At 38.7% G+C, this 19,928-nt stretch overlaps 1 protein-coding gene across 1 annotated transcript in view; it reads left to right on the forward strand.

Annotated features, from left to right (window-relative positions):
• The window catches only part of LOC144974071 (caspase-6-like), a 166,884-nt gene extending 147,536 nt beyond the window's left edge, over positions 1 to 19,348 (forward strand). The window contains exons 5-7 of the mRNA XM_078916960.1: positions 4,246 to 4,421; positions 13,680 to 14,061; positions 18,955 to 19,348. Coding sequence (XP_078773086.1) covers positions 4,246 to 4,421; positions 13,680 to 14,061; positions 18,955 to 19,202 — 806 coding nt within the window. The 3' untranslated portion in view covers positions 19,203 to 19,348. The remainder of the gene's footprint in view (positions 1 to 4,245; positions 4,422 to 13,679; positions 14,062 to 18,954) is intronic.
• Positions 19,349 to 19,928: the final 580 nt, after the last annotated feature.

A 19,928-nucleotide genomic window follows, 5' to 3' on the forward strand; every position in this document is an offset into this window, starting at 1 on the left:
AAGTCAAACATTATTTCCCCCCTTCCTACCCAACTAGATAGGTCTGTTAGACCGGGCGGAAAGTACTTTACGATGGACTAACGTCCTATTTATTCACAGGGTATCAAGCAATCTCTATTGTCCGTTTCACGCTATAGGTGGCAGCGGTTGGTTTTTGCTTCGTACCCGAAAGTACCGAGTACGGTCACCAGTCGCCCTGTGTGGCTTTGAGCAAGTCACCTCAACCAAGCTCACTTTGCGCGTTGCACTGCGGCTGACGCCTGGGTATTCCATTCTTCTCTTGGAATAGACCATAAAGACAAATATCCCCATGGAGATGGATAAAGGGATTTTTTTTAAAAGATAGAAACAGGAGAAATTCCAGTTTCATCAGCCTTATGACACTCAACAACTATTTTTTGTTACCAACCCTAGGAAGTCATACCACAAGACTACACTACCCACTACACACTACCACAGTCATTTTTGAAACACATTAAAATCTATAAATAACACCTACTATACTAAAAAGAGGGGATCCCGATAGCTCAGTTGGTAGAGCATTCGCTTCACACGCAAAGGGACTGAGTTCGTCAAGGGTGCAGTCGATATTTTTTCTGACCTCCCCTGTCCACCCAGCAGTGAATGGATAGTTGAGTATGTTAGATTCAGCAGAAAGAACTTTGCGATAGGCTCGCGTCCCGTCCAAAGGATAGCAAGCAATTGCTATTGTCCGTTTCACGTTAAAGAAGCAGGGCTCCATCAGCCTTATGACTCTTAAGAACTACTTTTTTAAAACTAAGAGCCATTTTAAACGCCTACCGTCAGTCATACCACAAGACCACACTACCCACTACACACCCCACAGTCATTTTTTGAAACACATTAAAAGCTATAAATAACGCCTACTACACTACGAAGAATATTGAAGAAAAAATGAAATAAAAAATTCTATGTTTCAAGATAGGGAATAAAATATTGATTATGATCTAAGTCGGATATATCTGATGTATTTTGTAAGCGTATTACTAGTTCCTAAAAGGTCAAACATCATTTCCCCATTAATGGTTATTGATCAACCCATACGGAAGAAAGCTTTGATATTTTTGTTGCGATGCCAGTCAGATACGACTTATTTTAAACCCTTTTAAAAATATATAATTTTAGGTTATGGGATAATTCAATTTTGTAAAAATGAATTTACATTGCACTCACTTACTTGGTTATGTCAATACAAAAAATAGAAGAATATCTTCAAAACAGAACAAAATGCTTAACACGGAACGTATCGGGCTCAAAACCCTTCCTCAGCCAGAAGGAAAAATAGTTAAAATTGTAATGTAGTCCAACAGAGCCATGAGGCCCATGGAGCAGGAGTTTAACCCGATTTCTAGAGTGTGAAACGGACAATAGCAAATGCTTGCTACCTTTTGGGCAGGACGCTAGTCTATCGCAAAGTACTTTCTTCTAAGTCTAACAGACCCAGCTACCCAATCACTGCAATAATATACAAGTGTGCATTTATGGGCCTATAAAGGAACCTAGCAACTTCTCTTTATCATTTCTAAAGAAGAGTGATAATATAAAATTCTTCATTTCTCTGTATTTATCAAACGAGCTATTTTTATCGTGCCCAATAACACTACGAGCTTGCTTGTGTCACAAATAGAACATTACCAAATTTTGTGGCAACGCAGTTAAGATATTTGTTAGAAGCGACGTGACCATATTTTCAGGTCTGATATCCGGAGGCAATTATGGGCCCATTTTAATATTGTTCTAATGGGTCTATTACATATTTTTTTCTTTGATGGGACGGCGCTGTAACCGTTCAGGTACTCATTTAGCACCTAAGTGCGGTGAAAGGAAATGATTAAAGAGCATTTTCCAAGGATTCAACTTGGTGTCACCCAGAGCGGGGCTCGAACCATAGATCTACGAGTCAGAAGGCGTGTGTTTCAATCATAAAAGGCCACAAAACGGCTATTTTACGGAATCATTCACTGGGATGAAATTGTACAAATTCAAAACGAGTCAAACTTATTCAAAAACATCTGTCATTCTTGACGTCATTGTTACGTCAAAGTCCACTTCCGGTAGGATTGGTCTTTACATTGGTTGGATAAATAAAAATCGCATTCTCGCAACCCTTACAATCACGTATTTGGAAGTCCCATCCAATGTCTAATCTCAGCTTGACCTTGGCAATGCTCGCATTGAGAACTGGGCATCGCGATACTGGAATTCAGTATCGAAATCCAGTATCGCGTTGGGACTAGGACTCGGAATTTAGTTAAAGCAAGCGTTGAAGAATATATTATTGCACACCGTGAATCAACATTGTTGCGAAGTCCCAGGTTTGTCAGTTTTCTTTGTTTTGTTTTTTTTTGCTAAGATGAGGGTCATGTAAATCGATCGATATTTGAAGGACGAGTTTTCTGGCCAAATTTTAAAACATGGGGCTTTCCAGTACGGCAGCATATCCCTATGGTTAGGACAAAACGTCTGTGACCGGTTTTTTAATTTTTTTTTTTTGGGGGGGGGGGGTTTGGTTTGTCTGTTTGTTTTCTTTTCATCGTCCTGTCTGTTGCTAAAGGGGGATACCCGAAACGTACACATTTTTCGCTATTCTAAAGTATTCTTGATCTTAAGTTCTGCCTCATTGTTGTATTACATAAATTATACACAACACATCCACCTGTGGCTTATTTAGCTTCGTTTTTCCTTGACCAGTTACAAAGAATTTAAATAAAAAACGGCATGCGTGTAATTGAAAGGGGAAGAATGGGGAGGGGGGGAAGGAGGATTAGGAGGAGGAGGATTATGAGGATATAAAAACAATGGATAATGAGAAGAGGGAGAGGAGAAGAAGAAGATGATGAAGAAGAAGAAGAAGAAGAAGAGGAGGAGGATTACGAGGAGGAGTAGGGTGATATTGAGGAGCGAGGCGGAAGAGCGACGGGGGAGCGAGGAGGAGGAGGAAGAAGAAGAAGAAGAAGAAGAAGAAGAAGAAGAAGAAGAAGAAGAAGAAGAAGAAGAAGAAGAAGATGATGATGATGATGATGATGATGATGATGATGATGATGATGATGATGAAAAGTACAATGAGATGAAGGAGGAGGAGGAGGACGTTGCGAAGTTGAAAGAGAAGATGAAGGCAGAAAAGGGGGGTGAGGGGTGAGGGTGGAGGGTGGAGAGGAGAGAAAGAAAATGCAAAAGAAGAGGATATACGTTCTTATCGAATCCTCTAATTTGCTTCTGTCACATTCAGACGTGTACAGCATCGTCAATTACTGCCAAGTACCACAGCCTTGTTGCAATTGACGTCATCTCATTCTGACCCACAATGCCTCGTGGAAAATGTCATTTTCCCTATCACACACACTCAGTCAATCATCCACAATATGGCCAAACTCCAACAAAACACTATTTTTTTCATTTTGGTCAGAAATTTTTTACTTCGTAATATAATTTATTAAACATACCGACGTGCACTTATTTTCAGGTCTGATAATCCAATTCCTTATTGGCTCCTTGTTATAATGGAAATCTCAACAACAAAAAATGACGCAAAATATTGTCCATTACAACAATGTTAAACTAGGCTCATACGTAGATTCGGATGTCAGACCTGCATATATGTATGTACACGTTGATCCATATACTTCTTTTTTAAAACGCCACCCGACATATCAAAACTCTTAAGCCTGGGACTTCCTCGAAATCTTATAGTCTCCAGTTTAATACTATTTGACAAGCTGCGGCTATGTGGTCAAGTGGTATGACACTCGCTTTCGAATCAGAAAGTCCTTGGTTCGAGCCTCGTTCAGCGCATAGTTGAGTCCTTGGAAAAGGCACTTTACTCACATTCTCTCACCTTATTCAGGTGTAAAATCAGTACCTGGCCATTAACAGCGTTGTCTATGTCGGAAAAAAATGTAATATCGCCTAACAGGCGTCATGTCTCGTCCCAAATGTTTAGTATTACTGTCGGGACCCTTTGTAAAGCGCTTTGATCACTTTTGGCGGATATTGCACTATATAAAAGCTCGTTATTTTTGTCTTGGGGGGGGGGGGGGGGGGGGGTCCTCTTAACGCATCGATTTTTCTGATTTTTCTTTTTACAGAAGGGGAGAGGGGAGGGTGGTGTTTCTTGCCAAAATTTAAAATGATGCGTTTTGGCAATGAATGACAGAGTAAATAGCCAATCTGGACAGACATTAATTCGGGCATTCACCTTCCTCCAAATGAATCTATTTATTGCAGCTGCCTCGTTCGACCACAGTGACCATGACTGTTTCGGCTGTGCCATTTTGTCTCATGGGGGTCAAGGGATCGTTCACGCTAAGGACGGGCCCGTGTCGTTGGACGAGCTTATTCTGCCTTTCAGGGGTGACAAGTGCCAATCTCTCATCGGCAAGCCAAAGCTGTTTTTCATTCAGGTGAGTTATGCCATGTCATCTTACTTGTTATCGTCATCGTCATCATCTTCATTATCATCGTCATCGTCACAATCATCATCATCATCATCATCATCATCATCATCATCATCTCTTTCTCCACTTTGTCTTCTTATCATTCAATGCTCATTCATTCGGAAGGGTTCAAGCCGCGCTCGACGAATAGTTGAGTTCTTGGAAAAGACTCTTTACTCACATTACCCCACTATACTCAGGTATAAAATGAGTACCTGGTCGTTAACGGCGTTCTCTCTTTCGGGAAAAATTGCATTATCGCCTAAAAGGCGTCATGCCTCGTTCTTTATGTTACCTGTTGCTGTTCGCCAGGGACCCTTTGTAAAGCGCCTTATATAAAAGCCCAACCTTTGTTTTAAAATGTCCACTGTACTCTTTCCTCTCTTTAACTTCGTTTTCTCAAAACCTAACCAAATAATAAACTTTTTCTTTTTATTAGTTTCACAAAATCTCCTTGATAACGATTATTATCCTCTGATTGATAATGTTAAGTAGTTGTTTTGTTTTATTTTGTTGGTTTTTGTTTTGTTTTGGTTGGGGTTTTTTTGGGTTTTTTTCTGTTTTTGTTTTTTTTAGATCAATTACTGTGTATGTTTTTTATGCGTTTATGTAAAAAATACTCACAACTTCTCCCCCCCCCCCCCCCCCCCCCCCCCCCCCCCCCCCCCAAATGTTCCGTCACACAAAACTATGTATAACCTTAAACGCTTTAAGTCTGATTCACTAATCACCCAACAAACGGTCTGAAACCAATAACAAAAAAAGCCTGAGTGACGTCACTTCCATCCCTTCTGCACGCATTGACGACACGCTCTCAGGAAACATAAGAGCCCTTACAACTTATATGACACTCATGTCAGTATGCGTCCCACTTACAAGATACCGCTGATCGCCTTCCTGGTGCCACCCCCAACCCCCAACACCCCCCCCCCCCCAACCCCCTTTCTTTCCCAATCCTACCTCTGCGTGCTGTCACCCTGTGTTTTAATGGTGTTATGTGTTTATGTTAAATATTCGCAACATCATTCAACAGGATATAACGTACCAACACACAATACTCTGTGTAACTTTGAACGTTCATAGTCTGATTGATTTAATTTTGTGAGAACGAATCACCAAAATGGTTGTCTAAAACCAATGACAAAGAACTGAGTGAAGTAGATTTCGTTCTTTCTATACTCACATCAGTGCACGTCCCACATACACTGACACTGTCTGATTGAGATGCCTCACGTCAGTTTGTCAACAAATCAAACTCACTGTCAATGCATGCTATGCGTTTAGGTTATATAATCACACATCCACCAGCCGGATATAACGTACCCACACACAAAAATTCTGTCTAATCTTGAACGTTTATAGTCTGATTGACATATAGATAGTTCGAAGATGACGTCACTCAGGTCTTTGATATTGATTTTTGGCATCCGCGTTTATGAGTAATGCTCACTGAACTGTATTAACCCGACTTTAAACATTCATGGATACACACAACTTTGTGTGTTGGTCCGTTATACTTCCGGATGGCAATGTTATGAGCTTCCTAGCCAAGCGCATACTATCTATATAATTTAGTGAGAACTAATCACCAAAATGGCTGTCTTAAAAACAATAACAAATAGCTGAGTGACGTCAGTTTCGTTCCTTTTATAATCAGATCAGTAGATACAGGTCCCACATACAACAAGATCAAGATTATGGTGCCACCTCTCTCTCTCTCTCTCTCTCTCTCTCTCTCTCTCTCTCTCTCTCTCTCTCTCTCTCTCTCTCTCTGATCCAGTGTTTTATAGAAAGCCCAGCCCTAATCTTATTAGTGTCTCGTGTCTCGTCCCTGACACTGTCTGATTGAGATGCCTCACGTCAGTTTGTCAACAAATCAAACTCACTGTCAATATTTGCTTCAACACACAATGCCAAAACGCTTTTTTTTTGGGGAGGAGGGGGGGGGGTGTTATTGTTGTAAAATAAAAATTTTGGCCAGGCGTATGTGACCCATCTTCGCAAAACGGTATTATATTAAGATGAACGAGATACTGGAAATTTAATGTATATCGTATCGTATCGTATCGTACGTATGGCATCGTACCGTATCGTATCGCATCGTATCGAATCGCATCGTGTCGGATCGTATCGCATCGCATCGAATCGCATCGTGTCGGATCGTATCGTATCGTATCGTATCGTATCTTATCGCATCGTGTATCGCATCGTATCGTATCGCATCGTATCGTATCGTATCGCATCGTATCGTATCGCGTCGTATCGTATCGTTTCGTATCGCATCGTATCGTATCGTATCGTATCGTATCGTATCGTGTCGTATCGTATCGTATCGCATCGTATCGCATCGTATCGTATCGTTTCGTATCGCATCGTATCGTATCGTATCGTATCGCATCGTATCGAATCGCATCGTGTCGGATCGTATCGTATCGTTTAAGAGCTAATAGGTTCTAAAAACCTTTAAATGCTCTGTGTAACTTTTATGCATAGATACAAATTCCTATTTTCTGACGTTCTGATTCCACTTTGGAATTTGAAGGCAGACCTGCCTACTTGAAAATCTAAAAAAAAAATTAGGAGTTTTTAGGAGATAAAAATTGCAGTCGTCATCGTTAACTTTACAGATCAACAATTTACCCTTACATTTATTAGAAAACTTCAAAACCCTTTAATTTGTGCACTCTGGTATTAATATTTGATTTTCAATGATATGTTTGAATGACTTAGAGATGTTCACGAAGTTCTGAAATTGAAGCCAAAATTTCGTAATTCTACGAACTTTTCGTAGTACGAGGCAGGTCTGATGAAGGGTTGGCAGGTCTGGTCAGATTTGAAGTAAAACAGTTCCACCCAGGAACTTCTAAAAGAAAATTCGACGGTTCCAGCTAAAATGGGGTGGGGGGGGGTGGCTATTTCGTCAGTGACAGGCATAATGTATTCCTGTCGCTTCCTTCATCTAATACGTCAAATCAAATCAATTTACAAACAGAATACATTAATTAAATTTGTCAGTCAGTCTCCACAGTGTTTTGGGTTTTTTTTTTAGTTTTAGCCATTTTTTTCTGACCGCTTTATTTTTTTTCTCTTTTCATTGTCTGTATCATTCTTTTTTTATCTTACTTTCTTTATCTCCTTCACTCTCTCTATCACTCTCCCTCTCTATCACTCCCCTCCCCCTTTCTCTCTCGCTCTCTCTCTCTCTCTCTCTCTCTCTCTCTCACTCACTCTCTCTCTTTTTTTTTTCTTTTTTTTTGTTTTTGTTTTTTTTTTTAATTTCTTTCGCGTTTTTAGAAAAAAAATTATTGTTTTAGGTTTTGAAATCTATTTTCAAGAATTTGTGCATCAATGTGGTCTAGAGGTATGACACTCACCTCCGGACAGGAATGTACTACTGCTACTGCTACTATTACAACTATTACTATTACTACTACTACTATTACAACTATTACTATTACTACTACTACTATTACAACTATTACTATTACTACTACTACTACTACTACTACTATTACAACTATTACTATTACTACTACTACTGCTACTATTACAACTATTACTATTACTACTACTACTACTACTACTACTACTACTACTACTACTACTACTACTACTACTACTATACTACTATCTACTACTACTACTACTACTACTACTACTACTACTACTACTACTACTATACTACTAACTACTACTACTACTACTACTACTACTACTACTACTACTACTACTACTACTACTACTACTACTACCACTACTACCAGAATTCTGAAACCTCCTCTCCTTTCGTAAATCATTGAACTCTCTACTTCATCAATATCAACTAATTGTCCCTTCTCTGTTATCTGCCTAACCCATATCTACTACCCATCCCCATTTCCACACCATAATAATATCCCATCTCCTCTCCCAACTCCCCCCCCCCCCACACCCCTTCCCCCGCCCCCACCCCCACCCCTACCCCCTCCTCTTTCCTAAATCTCATTCAAACTATACACCCCACCGCATTAATGAATTCTCCTTCGCCATTCATTCCAATTCTTTCGTCATTCTGACGTCTTCAAATGTCACATCTTTATCGCCTCCCCTTGACGTGCTGTCAGACGTCTTGACATTAATTTAATTTCTTTCGCGTTTTTAGAAAAAAAATTATTGTTTTAGGTTTTGAAATCTATTTTCAAGAATTTGTGCATCAATGTGGTCTAGAGGTATGACACTCACCTCCGGACAGGAATGTACTACTGCTACTGCTACTATTACAACTATTACTATTACTACTACTACTATTACAACTATTACTATTACTACTACTACTATTACAACTATTACTATTACTACTACTACTTCTACTACTACTACTACTACTACTACTACTATTACAACTATTACTATTACTACTACTACTATTACAACTATTACTATTACTACTACTACTATTACAACTATTACTATTACTACTACTACTTCTACTACTACTATACTAACTACTACTATTACAACTATTACTATTACTACTACTACTATTACAACTATTACTATTACTACTACTACTATTACTATTACTATATACTACTACTACTACTATTACAACTATTACTATTTACATATTACTATTACTACTACTTACTATTACAACTATTACTATTACTACTACTACTACTATACTACTACTACTACTACTACTACTACTATTAACAACTATTACTATTACTACTACTACTATTACAACTATTACTATTACTACTACTACTATTACAACTATTACTATTACTACTACTACTATTATACTACTACTACTACTACTACTACTACTATTACAACTATTACTATTACTACTACTACTGCTACTATTACAACTATTACTATTACTACTACTACTACTACTACTACTACTACTACTACTACTACTACTACTACTACTACTACTACTACTACTACTACTACTATACTACTATACTACTACTACTACTACTACTACTACTACTACTACTATACTACTACTACTACTACTACTACTACTACTACTACTACTACTACTACTACTACTACTACTACTACTACCAGAATTCTGAAACCTCATCTCCTTTCACAAATCATTGATCTCTACTTCATCAATATCAAATAATTGTGCCTACTCTGTTATCTGCCTAACCCATATCTACTACCCATCCCCATCTCCACACCCATAATATCCCATCTCCTCTCCCACTCCCCCCCCCCTTTTCCCCCACCCCCATCCCCACCCCGTCCTCTTTCCTAAATCCCATTCAAACTATTCACCCCACCATATTCATTAATGAATTCTCCATCGCCATTCATTCCAATTCTTTCGTCATTCTGACGTCTTCAATTGTCAAGTCATTATCGCCTCCCCTTGACGTGCTGTCAGACGTCTTGACAGTTAGCTTGTATTGAGCGGCGTTGCTTTGCGATGTAAGTGCCCATCAAACGTCATAATATCAAACCAATACACTTTAATTATCTCCCCTTTAATCTGAACAATCACCAATTTTATCAACTCCAAAGCCAAACAAACACCTCAGACCTCATAATATTATTGGGTTTGCAAAAGATCATATTATTTTTAAAAACAACAACAAAAAACGAGCATTTATACAGACCTACCTAGTGCTACGAAAAGTTCGTAATTCTACGAATAGGGTTCAGCAGTCGTGACGTCACTTTTCTCGTAATGACGCATAGAAACTGGTTCTAAACTATCGAAACAATGGCGGACGCCCTTATAAATACTTCTCCGACGAGCATAAAAGTGTATCCAGATGAGAAAAACATTATAAATCTGATCATGTTTTGACTTTTATACATTCTGATTACTTGACATGTGAAAAAGTTCTAGCCAGCATGAAGAATAAAGAGTACCGATTTTCTTTGTTTAGAACCAAGCTGTTGGTTGCTGGGCGGACGTGACATCAACTTTTGAATCGTATTGGCTCCAGTGACAGAACTGTATAGACGTTTTTGATCCAATAAATCTTGTTGAACAGGAAAGTCTGGTTGCTTAGAAATTGTATTTAGGACTTTGGAGCATTTGAGGTCATTCTGATGGCAGATAATTGATTACTAATTCTATTTATTGTGTCCTTTTCATTGTTTTACTTGGAAACCAAGATTTTTTTGAGATTTCAAGTAATAATAATAATAATAATAATAATAATAATAATAATAATAATAATAATAATAATAATAATAATAATATATAATAATATATAAATAATAATAATAATAATAATAATAATAATAATGAATTTATATAGCGCCTAAACATCCACGTTAATAGTGCTCTGCCACGCTTTACATAAAAATGTTTTTTAAAAAAAAGAAAAAAAATTAAATCACGACACTATCTACATAATAAGCATGAGAATACAGAAACAAAATCTAAGCAACATCTATTTCATTTTAAAAAATAATGCTCACGGAACAACTCAGTCTTCAGACATTTCTTGAAAGATGATAAATTTTCACAGGACTTTGTCCGAGGACTGAGTGCGTTCCATAGGCGTGGAGCAATGGATGAAAAGCCTTTTTTTTTTTTTTTTACCGAAAGTGGATTTTGAGGTGGTAACCTATAGAAGTTAAGTATGCAGCTCTGTTTATATCAAGCAGTATCCATTAAACGTGCTCAAGGAATATAATATAATATATAAAATTTAGAATTATTATTTACTTCTACAGTACTGTTTCATGCCACTAGGGCAATCTAATTTAACTATAGATATATATATATTTTTTATATAATATATATAAGATATATATAATATAATAATATACTAATATGTATGTATTAATAATTATATATATATATATATATATATATATATATATATATGTATGTATATATATATATGTGTGTGTGTATATATATATATATATGTGTGTATATATATATATATATATATATATATATATATATATATATATATATATATAAGGACAACCACATCCGTTTAATCAACACTGACATGGGCGAGACAAACCACACGGGACAAATAGTTACATTGTGTGTAATTTAATAATATTTTTATGTTAAACGTTGTTTTCAATTGGTTCTGACGATGACACTCACGGGACAGCGTTATAATATCATTACGGAATCTGGTCGTGACTGCATCGGGTTCCCCGGGGTTCAATAAAAGGCCCGAAATTGACGTCACTCAGCTCTTTGGTATTGGTTTGTTTGTTTTTTTAGACAGCCGCTTTTGGTGATTTCTTCTCACTGAATAATATCAATCAGACTATATAAACATACAAGGTAACACCTACAGTTGTGTGTGTCGGTGCGTTATATCCGGCTGGTGGATGTTGTGAGTATTTTATCAACACGCATAGCATCAAGGTCGGCATTTGACTCAAAAGCAAGGCGACGGGTTTCAAGCCCAGAGAGAGCTGAGATTTATTTATTTATCTTTTTTTTTTATTGTTTAAAAATGTGTTTTATTTTGTTTATCATTGTTTTGTTTCTTTTACAGTTTTCTTTCTTTGTTGTCTTTTGGATTTTTTTCAGCTAGTCAGTCCATCTAACAATGATGAGATCTATAACATATAACGGACATTTATTTCACGATAGACCGTTATCCTATCCAAAGTGTAGAAAGCAATTGATAATGTTTGTTTCATGCATTTGTGTCTCTTAACTCTCTCTCTCTCTCTCACTCTCTCTCTCTCTCTCTCTCTCTCTCTCTCTCTCTCTCTCTCTTATCTCTTATCTTAAGCCCTTTGTCTCCCCATGGACCATATACCGTCAACTGTCTTCCTCCATCTCATTCAGCTCTGGGCATAGCATGGTGTATTGAGGGCATTGGCTCTGGGCCGCCTTCTCCATTTCACACCAGCTCATTCCAGCCCTCTTTGGTTCCTCTGTTGTTGACCTCCTTCGTGTGCTTCTAGGCTTTACCCGTCATCTCTTTACTCGCGGATTCCATGTAGTAAGGGGCCTGCCGGCTGATCTTGTTCGGTGGCTGTCTTATAGTGTGTCCATATAGAGTTGGTAAGGAGAGACTTTAAAGACGTTTTTGCTCTTTTACGTATTCCTCAGGCTTGCCAAGAACTGGAACCTCGGTCCCTTGTATCGTAATACATGTGACAATTTTCCTGTAGTTGGTAACCTTCTTATCTCTTATCTTAAGCCCTTGGGCTCTCCATGGAGCATATACCGTCAACTGTCTTCCTCCTTCTCACTCAGCTCTGGGCCGCCTTCTCCATTTCACACCAGCTCATTCCAGCCTTCTTCGGCTCTTCTGTTGTTGACCTCCTCCTTCTGGGCTTTACCCATCATCTCTTTCCTTGCGGATTCCATGTAGTAAGGGGCCTGCCGGGTGATGTTGTTCGGTGGCTTTCTTAGCGTATGTCCATATAGAGGGTAAGTAGTAAGCCTCGCAGTCTGAAAGACGCTTGCTGAGAATTGTGTGATTTCGTTCATAGATATTTAAAAACCTCGACAAATATAGCTGCTCTCTCCATCCATGTTGTTAATTGTTTCCATTAGTCACGGTCCTGGACCAGAGTTTTGAGTTTTTAAGAGCGTGTTGTGACTTTTGCAGTTTTTCTTGCTTAGTTCTTCGGGTATTAATTCAGTCTCATCTGAATCTAGAACTTTCTGATATGTAGAGAGATCCTGGTTCAGGGTAATTACTATTGATGCTGGTGGTCTGCCTACATATTTGTTGCCATGAAGGAAATATTCTATAATTGCAGTTTGGGCTGGATGTTATCTTATCGACGTAAGATGTGACCAAATAGCCTCCATCACTCACTCCCACTCACTCAATCCCATGACCGGATGGTCGTCGGGGGAATTTGCATGAAGCAGAAGTTACAGTCTTCCTCCATGCCTGCCTGTTTCTATCCCTATATAGCAGTTCCAGAACCGACATCTCTGTCCATTCTTTTATATTGTCCAGCCACATCTTCCTTTGGAGCCCTCTTCTGAACTGGCCTTCGACTGTGCCCTGTAGGACTGTCTTGCTCAGGCTATCGTGTCGAGTATGGTGTCCAAACCAAGACAGTTTTCTGCGCTTCACAGTCACTAGAAGAGGTTCTTGTGGGCCTGCCCGAGCTTCTATTTCTTCCAGGACGCTGTACCTTTATTATTGTACTCAGGCGTTGGACCCTGATTCTTTCATAGAGATCAGTATTTGTAATTTGTAATGTAGTTGGTAAGGTGGGAGTTAGAAAGACTTTTTTATTTATTTTTACATTCCTCAGGCTTGCCAAGAACTGGAACCTCAGCCCCAGCCCCATCACCATTCCCACCACCACTCCCACCACCACCACCACCACCACCAGCACCACCACCATCATCACCACAACAAATCACACTCCTCCCAATCCACCTCTCCCTCCCCCTCCTCCTCCTCCCACCCCGCCTCCTCATCCTCCGCCTCAAACACCACAGCTGCCAACAGCAACAGCAGCACAATCTCTAACCACAAGCGGTCGCCTGGGGTTTCTCCCAGCGTCTCCCCGTGTCATTCCCGAATCTCCTCCCCGACACCACCCTCCAGCGCCGGCTTCCCCACAACAGTTGCCAACAATAGGACAGTTCCTGTGGAAGCAGATTGTCTATTCTCCATTTCTACAGTGCCAGGTAAAGTATACTAACAGTTATCCGAAATTTATGGACGGGAAATTTTATTTTTCCTATTGAGTTCATTTAAAAAATGAGCTTAATCTGCTCAAAGCGCTTTACAAGGGGTCCCTGGCCAACAGCAACACTTAACATGTAGGACTTGATATGATGCCTGTGAGGCGATATTACAATTTTTTCGGACAGAGACAACGCTGGAAACGGTCAGGAACTCGTTTTACACCTGAGTACGATGAGAGAATGTGAGTAAAGAGTCTTTTCCAAGGACTCGAACTATGCGCCGAATGAGGCTCAAACGCAGGAGCTTCCGATCCGAAAGCGAGTGTCATACCACAAGACATGAGTTCATAAAGTAAAACGGATTTGTATAAACATGTCATACAATGAATTTTCACGAATTTACCATACCCAGTTGTTGGGGGGGGGGGGGGAGTCCCAATAACTCAGTTGGCAGAGAAATTCAATTTCAATTCAAAGGTACTTGGCTGTTAACAGTGTTGTCTCTGTCTGAGAAAAAATTGCTTTTGGTCAGGGACCCTGTGTAAAGGCCATTTGAGCACGGAGCACGTTTAATGGATATTGTTCTATTAATTAAAGCAGAATTAAATAATAATAATTAAATAATTCTTATATATAAGCTCAAGTTTAATTCTGCTTTAATTACCATTAATTGAGGACAGTTAACTGTCTTTACTCTGGAAAAACACGTATTTAAACATTTGGCCAGAAAACTCGTCCTTCAAACATCGATCGATTTAAATGACCCGCCGTTAAACTCTCAAACCACGGACCTTATTAAAGACGTCGCGAAGTCCCAGGTTTGAGAGTTTTTGCTCAGATGAGAGTTATTTTAATCGATCGATATTTGAAGGACGAGTCTTCTTGACAATTTGTTGGTGTACGTGTTTTCCAAGAGTACGTCATGTTAACCCCCTCCTTCCCACCCATTGGAAAATCCTCACATTCGTTACGATGCAGCCAACAGTTTTCTAATTCTAACTTCTTTTGTACATCACAAAATGTAAAGAAATGCTTAGATTTCAGCTATAGACATCATTTTGCTGAACAACACTCGGGATAGAATGTACTTGTTACTTTTTTGTTTCATTAGGAAAAGTCTATTTGTGACCCTTCGCCTCAAAACGGTATTAAGTCGGGATGGCTAAGATGTTGAAAATTGAATTCATAGCCAGAGAAATCAGACTTGTGTTGAGTTTGTATGTTTTATTGAGGAGAATGGACACCATATTTTAGGGTGCTAATGCCAACAATTTATATTTTTGACCAGTTTAACATTTAATTCGGCTTGTAAGCATATGGTTCGTTCCTACATAATACCATTTTGAGACATTGGGTCACATTTATGTGTTGGATGGTTGTGAACTTTCGAGGGAAATTCTAAAAATGGCTGGTAAGGAAAGAGTTAACTGGTAAATTGATTGGAACGTGTGCAATGTTGAGTCGTGTGGCATACAGATAATATAATATTATAGGCTAATGAATGACGTTGATAAGAGGATGAGCATGACCTTAATAGGGACTTAATCCCAAGAAATTATACCATAATGACTATCTATCGCTCACACACTAACACACACACACAATACACACACATATGCACACTTCTCTTTGTGTGTGTGTGTGTGTGTGTGTGTATGTGTGTTTTGTGTGTGTGGGGGGGGGGGGTGTGCGCGTGTGTGTGTGTGTGTGTTTGTATTTTCTGTGTATATATTTGTTGGATTGATACGGGAATTGGTAGTATCGGGAGCTGGAAGGAAAGATAGAGATAGAGAGAGAGAGAGAGAGAGAGAGAGAGAGAGAGAGAGAGACAGAGACACACAGAGAGAGAGAGAGAGACAGACAGACACACACACACAGAGAGAGAGAGAGAGAGAGAGAGAGAGACAGAGACACAGAGAGAGAGACAGAGACACAGAGAGAGAGAGAGAGAGAGAGAGAGAGAGAGAGAGAGAGGCGGGGGAGTGAAAAAGACATATGAAATGATGAGAAGACAAAATGTGGCGTGACATTAACCAAAGATTAAGGATTTAAGGTTATGTTATCTCCCTTTCAACCTGCGTCATTCTTTAATACCTACGATTAAGTCCCTTTAATGGTAGGATTCAATTCAGAATCCAACCGAATGGCCAGTTTAATGTCCCATTTAAAATCGATACAATATTTCATTTCAACTCCACTTTTCTCTGGTAAGAAATAATTGTTTTTTTTTTTTTTGTTTTGTTTTGTTGGGTATTTTTTTGTTGTTGTTTTGTTTGTTTGTTTTGGGTTTATTTTTTGTTTTGTTTTGTGTTTTGTTTGTTTTATTTGTTTGTTTTTGTTGTTTTTGTTTTTGTTTTTTTTTTGTTTTGTGTCTTTCTGATATTTGTTGTTTTTAGTTTGGGTTTGGTTTTTTTTTGGGGGGCGGGGGGGGGGGGGGTTGTGTGTTTTTGTTTTCTTTTTTTTTTTGCTTGTTTGTTTTTGTTTTTGTTTTTTTTTGTTTTTTTTTTGTGTATTTTTTTCGGGGATTTTTTTGAGTTTTTTAAAGTTTTTTTTTGGGTTTTTTTTTTTTTTGTTTTCTTGGTTTGCTGTTTTGTTTTATTTAGGATAGATGGTATGGTTATGTGTTTATGTGTATGTAATGAGTTTGCGTATGTGTATGCAGAGAAGTTTCCGTTTGTGGGTTTGAGTGTACGGGTGTATGTGTGTACGTGTGTTCGTGTATATTAGAGTTTATATAGTCTGAGCGTTCGTTTAGCGCCATAGAGCACTTGCTAGTGGAATAATAGGTGCTATATATAAGTAAATTATATACATTATTGCTATTATAAATTATATATTCTAACCCGGGATGACTTGAAACTGGTTGTAAAGGGTGTTATTGTTAAGTGTGTGCTTTATTTCTGACTAAAATGGTGTTAGTATTAGTTGATTATCAACACTGGAAGGGAGACGTAAAACAGGCAAAGGGGAATAACTCTTTTAAAACCCCTCTAAAGGGAGATAATCAATATAAATGGGGGAAATCAGCTTGTCCACGGAAGACTCTCCGTTGTCACTTAACCAGATTTATTTTCTTTCAACAATGCCATGAATGACTAATCTGCCGTACTCTGGAAAAAACCATTTTTAGAAATTTGGCCAGAAAACTTGTCCTTCAAATATCGATCAATTTAAATGACCCTCGTCTTAGTAAAAACTTTCAAACCTGGAACTTCGCGAAGTCCCAAGTTTGAAAGTTTTTGCTAAGATGAGGGCCATTTAAATTGATTGATATTAGAAGGACGAGTTTTCTGGTCAAATTTTTAAATATGGGTTTTTCCAGAGTACGGCAGTAAGGGAGTGGATATTCAGTATAATATATATAGATGGTCTCTATGGATACAATGTTGCTGACGTCAAGTTATTTTTTTTTTTCCTTGTTTCTTGCCAGCCAGAGAGGTGGTCAGTTTTTATCATAATATTCTCTCTCTCTCTCTCTCTCAATCTCTCTCTCTCTCTCTCTCTCCTCTCTCTCTCTCTCTCTCTTTCTTTCTTTCTCTCTCTCTATCTATCTATCTATCTATATCTATCTATCTATTTATCTATCTATCTCTATCTGTCTATCTTTCTCTCTTTCCCTCCCTCCCTCTCTCTCTCTCTCTCTCTCTCTCTCTCTCTCTCTCTCTCTCTTTCTCTCGCTCTATCACACACACACGCACACACACACAAACACACACATACATATACACACAATTTGTAAAGATTCATGTTACACAATAGTATGTGTTTGTTGAATACTTTTCGTTATTTTTGTTTGTTTTGTTGTCAGCCAGAGTTTTTGACCTAGCCTTATCCTTTAAAAGGGTGTTCCTTATCACAGGCTCTAAACTAAGCACTTTACAATGATATAAAACAAAACATATGATGGTAGGACAAGTGTTGATGGAACAGGGATACCGATTCAACTTAACAACAACAAGACATGATAATAGAATAGCAACTTATGACGTAAAACGATAAAACTTTAAGCGAGATTTGAAAGTTGTCAACGAATCCGAGCATCTCATATGTGATGGGAGGGAGTTCCAAAAATGGGGAGCCGAAAATTGAAAGGCTCTATAACATTTTTTTTTATTATTGACAGAGACAATTTGGTTACCGACCAGATACCAATTTTACACATGAACATAGTAAGAAAATATGAGTGAAGATCCTTTTCCATTGACTCAATTTTGCGCCGCCCAGAGCGGGACTCGAACAAGGAGCCGACTGGTCCGAAGACGAGTGCCATAGCTCAAGAACACATAGTAGCCCACGCCTTAATCCATAGACAGAGATGCGAAAAGACTCATAGATCTTTTAGGACATACCTACCCCTTATATTTCTTGAACCTTGTAAAAGCGCTTCGAGTACGCTTAGTAGAGATATATCAAATAAATAAATTAAGGAGCAGGTACCAGTGATCTGAACAAGTGTGTACGAAAGGTGGCAGACACAGCTTTGTTTGGCACCTTTCATACACACTTGGTCAGATCTTTATCTTAGTAGATATACTTACTTTCTTAATCCTCTTCGGGCCTTTAGGAATATAAGGCATCCACCAGACATCACCATTTTTTTTTTAAAATGTTTTGCGGCCGGCTGCTTTTGCGGTGTCTGTATTCCAGGACAGGCCTGCTTCCTTTATTTCTTTTTTCCATGGTCCTTCGCCAGGTTTCTTTGGGTCTCCTCTTCTTTCTCTTCCCATCTGCTGCTGTCCAGTAAAGGACTGTCTTGGGAAGTGACCTTTTATTCCATTTCACAGTAGATATTGCGCTATATAAATGCCTTAGTTTGTTTTGTTTTTGTTTTTTTAAACCTAAATTTTTTCTTTTTTTTTATATTTCTTTCTTTCTTGTTTTCTCCAACTTTAGGGTACTATTCGTGGAGAAACAATCAAGACGGAAGTTGGTTCATCCAAGCTCTGTGCATCGTTATGGAGAACTACGGGACCAAGATGGAGCTGATGCACATGCTGACGCACGTCAACAGGATCGTGGCCTACGAGTTTGCCTCCTGCAGTGATAAGGAATTCAGCGACCCCATGAAACAGATGCCCACGATCGTGTCGATGCTGACCAGATATGTGTACTTCAGACCCAAAAAACAAGATATACGATAGAAAGCCATTCGTGGCCGATGAGAATGCCTCCTGCAGTGATAAGGAAGTCAACGACCCAATGAAACAGATGCCCACGACCGTGTCCATGCCCACTAGATATGTGTACTTCAGGCCCCCACCCACCCCCTAAAAAAAAAAAAAATAAATAAGGTTACGATAGAAAGCCATTCGTGGCCGATGAGTTGGCCTCCTGCAGTGATAAGGAATTCAACGACCCCGTGAAACAGATGCCCAAAATCACCAAATATGTGTACTTCAGACCCATACGATAGAAGGCCATTCATTCCCTTGGAGTCACTGGGCCCATTTTGCCTAATATAGCCCCGGTTTCTATTGTACGAAACTGATTTTTACAATGGTGAATTTCTACCTTTTGTATAAGACGCTGGTCTATCAAAAATATATTCTAAAGTGCTTACCGCCGTACCTGACTAAGACCCAAATATCCACCCACTGCTTGGTTGATGGACTGAGCGATAAAAAAATCGGCTGTGAATGGATCTGAACTATGTCTGTTGGCGTGTGAGTCTCGTCCTCTCCCGGAGGACCTACTGGGGCATTTATTTATTTTTAAGATAAACGATGAGAAACAAGAATGAGGGCACCTGTATAGGAAGAAGGATAATAACATGTATCGCGCAATACGATTTGAGCACGTTAAGTGGATATTGCGCTATATAAAAACTCAAGTTTATATATATATTAGAGCGATATCTTATCGCTAAC

The sequence above is a fragment of the Berghia stephanieae genome, chromosome 5 (genome assembly GCF_034508935.2).
Source record: "Berghia stephanieae isolate SIO BIC M18660-M18661 chromosome 5, UCSD_Bste_1.3, whole genome shotgun sequence".
Lineage (NCBI taxonomy): Eukaryota > Metazoa > Mollusca > Gastropoda > Nudibranchia > Aeolidiidae > Berghia > Berghia stephanieae.